The sequence below is a fragment of the Mandrillus leucophaeus genome, unplaced genomic scaffold (assembly GCF_000951045.1).
Source record: "Mandrillus leucophaeus isolate KB7577 unplaced genomic scaffold, Mleu.le_1.0 Scaffold342, whole genome shotgun sequence".
Lineage (NCBI taxonomy): Eukaryota > Metazoa > Chordata > Mammalia > Primates > Cercopithecidae > Mandrillus > Mandrillus leucophaeus.
The window spans coordinates 301,315-311,747 of record NW_012103610.1 but is presented as its reverse complement, the minus strand read 5'-3'; the positions used below and the strand labels follow the sequence as shown (position 1 = coordinate 311,747).

The 10,433-nt window shown below is 37.0% G+C and overlaps 1 protein-coding gene across 1 annotated transcript in view; it reads left to right on the top strand.

Annotated features, from left to right (window-relative positions):
* Positions 1-288: 288 nt before the first annotated feature.
* The window catches only part of ATP13A3 (ATPase type 13A3), a 76,646-nt gene continuing 66,501 nt past the window's right edge, over positions 289-10,433 (top strand). Inside the window, exons 1-5 of the mRNA XM_011988979.1 lie at positions 289-638; positions 6,586-6,683; positions 7,952-8,125; positions 8,810-8,992; positions 9,240-9,310. Of these exons, the coding sequence (XP_011844369.1) occupies positions 6,633-6,683; positions 7,952-8,125; positions 8,810-8,992; positions 9,240-9,310 (479 nt within the window). The 5' untranslated portion in view covers positions 289-638; positions 6,586-6,632. The remainder of the gene's footprint in view (positions 639-6,585; positions 6,684-7,951; positions 8,126-8,809; positions 8,993-9,239; positions 9,311-10,433) is intronic.

The following is a 10,433-nucleotide window of genomic DNA, read 5'->3' as shown; positions in this document are numbered from 1 at the left end:
TTATACTTTAATTGTTTGTAGTAATTACATAATGTGAAAAAATAAGTAAACTTTCAAAAATTAACGTATTTAATTTAGTGAGATTTTTTTCCAGTAGCTTCACTTTGTCCCATACTGCTTTTTTTTTTTTTTTTTTTTTTAAGACTCGCACAGCAAATCAAGTTTATTATAAATTCAAGGAAGGGTTTGGTTAAGCACAATAGCCTATAAGCTCCTTGCTATTCAGATAACATCAAGACTCAGGCATGCACTGTGGAATGGGAACTTCGGTGAGCTAACTAGCTAGGATTCATTCAGATAATAGGAGCTCTACCCGTGACAGATGGCAGAAGGGCACATCTTCTGAAAACTTACTAAAAATTGGTGAATTACAGAATTCTAAATTTTAATATCTTCATCATTCTGAAAGCAGTTCAAACAGAACCAAAACAGAAATATTTGGCATAAAATTGTAAATTTTTGTGCTTAGTTTTATTTTTATTCTTAAGAGCCAGCTTCTGAAAGCCGCCTAATGTCAGGAATTGGGAAGAGTGATGACACAGTGCTATTGGTGAGAAAATCCTTCAGTTTTTTTCTCTGATGTAGAATTTGACTTGATTAAAACCATGGCTCCAGCAGTCCGCAGAAGTCATACTTCTGTAAGTGTATCAGTTTGGGTTTATCAGTTTGGTATTCATGCTTCAAATGTCTAATTAGATATATAGTAGAATTGTATTTAATATATATTTTTATTTGATAAGCAGTGTGCTTTAAATATGTTTATGTGGTTTTTTTTTTTTATCCTCTTGGAGTCATTGAAATAATCAGAGCTTTTACTTATGTACATTTAAAATTTAAATATGTTTATAACATACATATGTTATAAATGTAAGAGCTGTTGGAATTGGCACATTGGAGTTGACTAAAAGTTTATGTGAAAAGTGAATTCTTGGGTAATTTCCTTTGAAGTATATAATGTACTCAAAGTGAATATATTAATTGGAGGTTTTTAGAGCAACTTTTTATTTGAATTATTTATTTTTAGCACTTTGGTAAAATTTGCTAAGACTTAATTTGCTTTAAAAACCAACTACATTTTAGAGAAATTACACTCATAAAAAGAGTAATGGTGTAATATGGTTAAAAAATTGTATTTTTAAAAGTATGAAAATAGGTTGCTATAGGCAGTGAACTATCAATAATAAGCCCATTTAAAACTAATTGGAATAGTTCTTTCTGTGGTCTAACTGTAGAAGATGAAGTGAAAAATATAATTATGCTGAACTAAGGTGAACGAACTCTTTCTATAGATATTTGGAGAAAAAATTTTAAATGTAAGTACATGGGCTTAGTGAAAACATTGGATTTTAACAGCAGTTCCTTTCTACAGTTATAAAACATGCTTATTCATCTATTTATGCGTACATTCTACATTGAAAAATTTGGATTTACAGGAGTGGGAAGTCTATAGGTTTGTGGGAAATTGATAGACAAGGGTGGAGAAGAGTAAGATTCAAAAACTGACAGAAGTTTGGTGAATAGAGTTTATGGTTAATACCTGGTACACAGTAGACTGAGTCAGTGGACTTTGGACCCCTAGAGGCAGAGTCCTCAATATTTGTGGCCCTCGCTGCCAGAAATAAATGTCTTCTGAAAATTTTCTTCTATCTAAAAGCTTCAGATGGGTGGATATTAATTTTTAAATTTTTAATTTTTTTAGCAATGGAGTCTCACTGTTCTGCCCAGGCTGGACTCAAACTCTTGGACTCAAGTGGTTCTCTCATTTCAGCCTCCTGAGTAGTTGAGACTATAGGCATATACCACTGCACCCAGCTGTTTAATTTATTTTTTGAAAAGCTTTTCTATTATCAACAATTTCTACACATTAAAAAGTAGAAAGACTAGTATAATGGACTCCCATGTACCCATTCACTCAGCTTTTAACTTAGCTTTAGCAGTTATCAAACTCATGGCCATCCCCTGGTCAATAAAGATGGGTTTTTTAATTTAACAATTTTTAATTTTGAAGTAACTTTAAACCTCCAAAAACGTTGGTGTATCAGTGTCAGGTTGCTTCTTAAGTTCCTTGATTAGCCTTCTGATACTTGCATAGTCTGTTGTGGTATATCTGCTTATTACTGATATTGGTAATTTGCACCTCTCCCTCCCCATTTTCTTTCATTTTGATGAGTCTAGGTAGCAGTTAACAATTTTATGGATTTCAGAGAACCAGCCTTTTTGGTTTCAGTGACATTTCCTCTATCTTTCTGTTTTTTTATTTTATTTACTTTTTTCTCTGAATTTTATTTCCCTATAGCAGTTATTCTGGGAGTAATTTGCTATTCTTTCTCTGCTTTCTTAAGGTGGAAGCTGAGGTCATGACCTTTCTTCTCTCAGAGACTGGAATTTAGTGCTGTAAATTTTTTTCTAAGTACTGTTTTTGTGGCATCTTACACATTTCAGTATATCATTTTTATTCAGTTCAGAATACTTTATATTTTCCACTTTGACGACTTTGACCCATTGGTGTTTTAAAAGTTTGTAATTTTTTTTTTTTGAGACGGAGCGTCACTCTGTTGCCCAGGCTGGAGTGCAGTGGCGCGATCTTGGCTCACTGCAGCCTCCGCCTCTGGGATTCAGGCAATTCTTCTGCCTCACCCTCCCGAGTAGCTGGGACTACAGGCGTGCACCACCATGCCTGGCTAGTTGTTTTTTTGTTGTTGTTGTATTTTTAGTAGAGATGAGGTTTCACCATGTTGGCCAGGCTGGTCTCGAACTTTTGGCCTCAGGTGATCTGCCTGCCCCAGCCTCCCAAAGAGATGGGATTACGGATGTGAGCCTGCGCCTAGCCTTATTTACTTGAAAACAGTTGTATTATTTCAGGTCTTAGGTTTACGCTTTGTTAGGCAGTACCAGAGCAGTTTTTGTTTGAGGCAAAATTTATCCCACTAACTAAAGGAAAAATCTGAATACCCTTCCTGATTCCTTGTGGCTAATGGGGTTTTCCACTGTGGTTGGTAAAAATGGATATGATTCCCAGCCTTTTGTGAGCCCTGGTGGTTTAATCCCCTGAATCATTTTGGGTGGTTCTCTCCCTGGCCTTCGGTAGTTTCTTCACACACAAGTGCTGAGCAGTGCGCAGCTGAAGGCTTGAGGGAGTCCGTCTTGCAGATCAGTTGTCTTCCTAGTGGGCCAGACTCTCTTCTGGTGATCTCATCAGCAAACCTCATTGCTTTGGTGCTGCCCAGACTTCTGGTTTCGTCTCCCAGACTCAGAGAAACTGCTTGGCTCCCTCGGAGCGACCTGTCCTCCCTCTTTGTGTGACCCGTGAAGTGTTTTCCGTCAGTAAAGTAGGACGGTTGTAGGGCTTGCCTAGTTTGTTTTTTGATGTCTCCGTTATCAGTTTTCTTCATTGCCTGATGTATAATTCCTCGAAAACGATTACATGATTTGTTGTTGCTTTAGGGCAGGAGGGCAAGGATGATCCCTTTTGTTTCAACTTGGTTGGAAGCAGAAGTCTCCATATGAGAATGCGAAGTAAGCCCTTCCCTGAGGAAGCAATTTTAGGTGGTGGTGATTGGAACTGGAGATCAGAATTGGTTATCAAAAACGACCCCATGGGATGTGGTGGCTCATTCCTGCAATCTCAGCATTTTGGGAGGCTGAGGTGGGAGGATTGCCTGAGCCCAGGAGTTCTAAACCAGCCTGAGCAACATAGTGAGACCCTGTCTCTATTTAAAGAAAACAAATAAACCCAAACCCAAACTGACCCTGGTGACTGCTGAGTGATGACTACAAGATTCACTTTTAAGCCTTAAGAAGAATCACAGAGTAAAGGTTAACCTCAGACTAGTATTGTTTAGCCGGGACAGTGTCACAGCAAAAGGTCTTTGGTTTATCCTTTGATAGTAGGCCTGTACGGTATTATTAGTTTACACATTCAGGTGATGATGGCTGATCTTCTCTACAGGGAAAGAGGCTGGGCTTACTCTCACCATAGTCTCTAGTAACAGGCGCAGCCCTTGAGAATAACTGACACCCAAAAGTGTTTGATTTTATGGAACATTATTATGGTGGACTAACTCTGGTAATATGCTCTAGGACCATTACACTGCCCTAGGTGGAGAAGACCTTGTTACCATGCTCAAAAGATTTCGTATGGTCATACGGCTTGTTTAGAGGAGGTTGGACCCGATAGTGTGTAAGGTTTCTCCTTTTCCACAGTGGCACCGAGTTCATTATCTTGCTGGTTATTTATTATTGTACCAATGTTTATGTATTCACATATTTGATAAGAATGTCATAGTTAGGAGTGAAATTATTAAAACGACATAAGTAACTGTATAGACAGACCCGTCTCTTTTTTGAGATGAAGTCTTTCTCTGTGGCCCAGGCTGGAGTACAGTGATGTGATCTCAGCTCACTACAACCTCTGCCTCCTGGGTTCAAGGAATTCTCCCGCCTCAGCTTCCTGAGTAGCTGGGATTACAGGCACCCACCATTATGCCCGGCTAATTTTTGTATTTTTGTAAAGATGTGGTTTTTCACCATGTTGGCCGTTCTGGCCTTGAACTCCTGACCTCAGGTGATCTGCCTGCCTTGGCCTCCCAGAGTGCTGGGATTACAGGCGTGAGCCACCAAGCTCGGCAGCTAGACCCCTCTTTTTGGTTACTTTATGATAGAACATCAGGAAGTTTCAACAATGTTATGTATGGGGTTACTTTAAAATTCTGCATTTGGTTTTTACTTGGCTATTAATTTATATCATCTTAAAATAAATAGCTATTGTTACTTAGTGCACATTTTTAAAATCAGGTCATTGGCCGGGTGCGGTGGCTCAAGCCTGTAATCACAGCACTTTGGCAGGCTGAGACGGGCGGATCACGAGGTCAGGAGATCAAGACCATCCTGGCTAACATGGTGAAACCCTGTCTGTACTAAACAATACAAAAAACTAGCCGGGCGAGGTGGCAGGTGCCTGTAGTCCCAGCTACTCGGGAGGCTGAGGCAGGAGAATGGTGTGAACCCGGGAGGCGGAGCTTGCAGTGAGCTGAGATCACGCCACTGCACTCCAGCCTGGGCAACAGAGCGAGACTCCGTCTCAAAAAAAAAAAAAAAAAAAAAAAATCAGGTCATTTATTCAGTAAGCATTTTCGAGTGCGTACCGTGTGTCAAGCCTGCTGTGCACTGGGTAGATGAGTAGCGTATGGGATCTGAAACGAAGGCAGTAATATTCCCATCGTGAGATCAGCCTCATCTAAAGCAGTGGTTATCAAACTCGGGGGGCTGAAACCCATTTGCCTTCTTGAAAATTTTTGTGGATGCTAAAGAGCTTTTATTTATGTGGACTATAGCTATTGATACCATATATGAATTAAAACTGATATTTTAAATATTTATTAAAAAAATAATTACATTTTAAGTAACATTTTTAGAAGATATTTTCTGAAAAAGCAAAAAGTTAGAAAACTGGCATGGTTTTACATCTTGCAAATTTCTTTAATGTGTAGCTGAATGTTTAATATTTGAAATACAAAAAAAAAAAAAAAAAGGAAAAATATGTCAGTGGGCTCAATGAATTTTTTCCCTGGACAAACTTTCTAGGTAGTCAGAAGCAATCAGAAGGTTGCCCGGTGGACTTGGAATTGAATGCTGGAGTCAGCCGAGTGCTCTCCAGTAGGAGTAACCTGCCATAGTGATTGGCTCTTGGCCAGGGATTGCCATTTATGTAATTGGTGCTCAGTCAATATTTATTGGATGATTAATAATCTCTGAGAAGTTTTTGGGTTGGTTTCACTGCTAGTGTTGTAGCTCTTTACTGTGCTACAGGGCATAAATTTGAGTTGTGTGAAGTACTTTTAGCTCAAGATGCTTAAACTAGACTACTTCTGAATCTGTGGAATGAAAAAGGAAGACTCTGTTAGTAGTTCCTCTCAGAATATAAATTGTTCTGTATCAAAGTTGTTGCTAGTCTGAACGAATTAATGAAATATGCCATGTTTTGTGGTAGTTAAGTAATGCAGGTTGAAGCACTGGTATCCCATTGAAAATGTCATTAGAACCAGCTAGCACTTTAGAAACTACTTATGTGTCATCTAAAGTTTGATACATCCCATGAGCAAGTGATGAATACATCACTGCTTTGGAAGAATTCATATTTAAACAAAATTTTATTAAATATTAAAAGAACACTTCAATGGTATAAAACAGCGGTCCCCAACCTTTTAGGCACCAGGGACTGGTTTCATGGAAGACAGTTACGGGTGGGGAGGGATGGTTTCAGGATGAAACTGTTCCGTCTCAGATCCTGAGACATTAGATTCTCATAAGGAGCGTGCACCCTAGATCCCTTGCCATGCGTGGTTCACAGTAGGGTTCATGCTCCTATGAGAATCTAATGCCGCTGTTGATCTGATGGCAGGTAGAGCTGGGGCAGTAATGCTTGCTTGCCTGTCACTCACCTCCTACTGTGTGGCCCTGTTCCTAACAGGTCTGTGACCAAGGGGTTAGGGACCCCTGGTATAATAGGCAATTGATGGAATGAAGTTGTATCGTCTGCTGAGATATAAAATAATTCACTAACATTTGTTCCCTTTTTTCCCTCAGTGATCTTCCATTGTTTTGAAGCACAAGACCTTTAAACCACTGTAGGTATGGACAAGGAAGAAAGGAAGATCATCAATCAGGGTCAAGAAGATGAAATGGTAAACAGCTGTTCTAATTTACTTGTGAAGTATGAAGACTTTCTCTCTGCAATTTATTATTTTAGGGACTAGAAAAAGACAATTAACAGTAGCAGCAGCAGCTAACTCAGTGGGCTTCTTTCTTCATCCTGTGCTTTTGAATTGGGATTGTGTAGTATGTCTATTAGTTGCTTTTAGTATAATTCTTTTTTTACTTGTGGTCTGTTAAAACTTAGAAGTATGTTTTTGCATTTGGTGATTTAAGAGGTAACATTGGCTAATATAATCCTAAATAAAAGATTTAAGTATAATACCAAATAAAGATTTCTCATTTTGACTTACAAAAATTTTCTAAAATCAGCTTTCTCTACTTTTTGTTGGTGGGAGCCAGAAAGATGTCAGGTAAAGTATAAGATGCCCTGTTAAATGTAAAAATCATATAATCAAGGGAGAAATTTTTAGCATAAATATGTCCAAATGTTGCATGGGACAGACAAAAGGATTATTATTTATTTGAAATTTTAATTTAAGTGGGCCCCCTGCATTTTCATTTGTTAAATCTGGCAATGCTTGTTGGGGGAGCTAACCTGAAACTATGAGACAATTTGTCAGTAGATCAAATTGATCATTTGCAGTGGTATTGGGACAATTAGTAAATCATTTGGGAAACAGTAAATTAAAATCTATTCATCCAGATGTACTGTGATACTCTCAATTATATCGTGCAACAGAAATAACATGTTAGTGGAAAACTAGTGAAATCCTAAAACAGAGTTTAGTTAATAGTAATACAGCAGTGTTAATCTATTGATTTTTAACAAATGTACCAGGAAATGTTAACATTAGTGGAAACTGCACAAAGGATGTCAGGAACTTCATAATATTTTTGCAACTTTTCTATAAATCTAAAATTTATCTCAAAATCAAATGTTAATTTAAAAAAAAAGCCCACCTCATAACAAGATAAATTCAAGAAGAATTAAAAAGATATGTAAAAATGAAATTGCAAACATTCTAGGAAAGTGTACCAAATACGAATTTACTATATCAGTGGAAAAGAATGTATTAGGCATAAATTAAATATAAAAACAAAGTGTAAATACCAACAAATTTACTTAAAATATTACAGTAAACTGGTCAGAAACAAAATTTAAAGGTAAATTATGGATTGAGAAAATACAGTTTATGTGACAAGACGATAATACCTATCTGGGAAACAAAGAACTTTGGAATGTATTTATCTGCCATATCGTTTGATAATTAATCGTGTGATTGCTGTGTCCATGCAGGAGATTTATGGTTACAATTTGAGTCGCTGGAAGCTTGCCATAGTTTCTTTAGGAGTGATTTGCACTGGTGGGTTTCTCCTCCTGCTCCTCTATTGGATGCCTGAGTGGCGGGTGAAAGCGACCTGTGTCAGAGCTGCAGTTAAAGACTGTGACGTCGTGCTGCTGAGGACTACTGTAAGTTTATGTGTTTACTTGTAGCTGGTTATTTAAGGCGTAAAACAGTGTGTCTGTGTATACTTTATTCACAATAATAGCTGAAGGGAACATCGCTGCCTGGATAAAATGAGGAATGCTAATTCTAGTATTTCTAGAGGATTTGTGTTTGAATTAACTATTATTATAGTGATTAGAGTTTAAAGGAATCTTAAAGGTAATCAAATTCACCCCCTTCCTTTCATATCTCTTATTGCCCTGAGAGATTAGATACTTGTCTGTTAAGGCTACTGGTCCATTAGGACTGTAGTCCAGATCTCAGTCACTAGGCCAGCTGCCTGTCTGCTGTGTGATGCTGATACATCTCAGCCTTTTTTCTTTTTTAAAAATCCTAACTGGAAGCATATTTTAAGAGGTTTTAAATCTAGTCTAAATATATAGGCTAATTAAGGAATTATTCGTGTTATTTTATGAAGTATTGATGTACTTGTCGGTAAAATATGTCATAAAAACCATGAGCAATGGAAAGCACTTTATATTTGAATTTAAGCATCCTCATGAAATGGTTTAATATTTAGTGAGTAGGAATGATGTTTCCTCAATTAGAGATGAGGAAATAATGTCTTGTGAAGAATGGAAATTAAATGAAAATACAGGCAGTTTTATATAAAATTGACTCCTTACCCTTACCCCTTTCTCTTTAAGGATGAATTCAAAATGTGGTTTTGTGCAAAAATTCGCGTTCTTTCTTTGGAAACTCACCCAGTTTCAAGTCCAAAATCTATGTCTAATAAGCTTTCAAATGGCCATGCAGTTTGTTTAACTGAGAATCCCACTGGAGAAAATAGGCACGGGATCAGTAAATATTCACAGGCTGAATCACAACAGGTATTGTGATCTTAACGTCAAAGTTTCTTTAAAAATCAGAATTGTTACATTTTATGCTATCATGTATATTCTATAATTTTGTGTTTGCAGTTAATGCTTGAGATAAATTTAAATGCATATAGAATATTACATATTACTATATATAATGCTATATATAATCCTATATATAGCTTTTAATAGAAGTAACAGATTACTTGTCACAAGTGATAGTATGGTTTTTGGTGTAACATTTATTTGTGTTCCACAGATTCGTTATTTCACCCATCATAGTGTAAAATATTTCTGGAATGATACCATTCACAATTTTGATTTCTTAAAGTAAGTATCTTCCTTTTGTTTGGATTATACTTTGAATATCCTGAAAACATTCTAGGTAGAAAAGAGTCCATTCTAGTACTCATGAAATTGCTGAGGTTTTAAATTTCTATTCACATATTAACAGCACCTTGTTGCTGTTTGAAGGCTCATTAGCCATTTTAAAATAAGTCCCACCGCAGCTTGCACCATGGCAGCGTTTACATGAAACTTAGAATCAGTATGATGCCAAAGTCTACTGAGTCTGAGTTCTTACCTGTTGCACCTCAAAGTGACTTTGAGTATACCTCATAGCCTGTATCTTAACTTAGAGTATCTGAATCATTACCTGTTTACTGACACTTGGAGCCTGTGGTACTTCAGGAGTAGAGTAATAGGCAAATAGAAATTAATTTTAATATGTAGATACAGAATGGGGCAAGCTGTAGTAATTCCTTTATTTTTAATTGAGGATTCAAGTTATATAAGTACAAATTAAGATTCTATTTTATTGCTCTTAGAATGATTATTATAAATACTCATTAATATCGTTGCTTTAGAGTGCCAAAGGAATTCTTAATTTTAGCGGTAAAAAGAAAATCATGTTATGAACATCTAAAATATTCATACCTGTAAGTTTCTATTGGAAGTAAAAAATAAAATATTCATGCCTGGATTTTTTACTCAGATACACTAAAGAATTGGAACATTCTGGAATGGGCATGGGCATTTTTACATGCCTAGTTCTAAAAACCATTCCTGATTAAGAACTATTGCCTTAAAGAAAATTGGGCCAGAAGCAGTGTCTCATGCCTGTAATTCTAGCACTTTAAGAGGCCAAGATGGGTGGATCACCTGAGGTGAGAAGTTCAAGACCAGCCTGGCCAACATGGTGAAACCCCATCCCTACTAAAAATACAAAAAATAATTAGCCAGGCCTGGTGACGGATGGCTATAATCCCAAATACTTGGGAGGCTGAGGCAGGAGAATCGCTCAAACCCGGGGGGCCGGAGGTTGCAGTGAGCCGATACTGCACCACTCTGCTCCAGCCTGGGCAGAAGAGCAAAACTGCGTTTCAAAAAAACAAAGAAAATTGCCAATGGGCTGTCATTTTGTTTAAAAAAAAATTTTTTTTTTTTTTTTTTT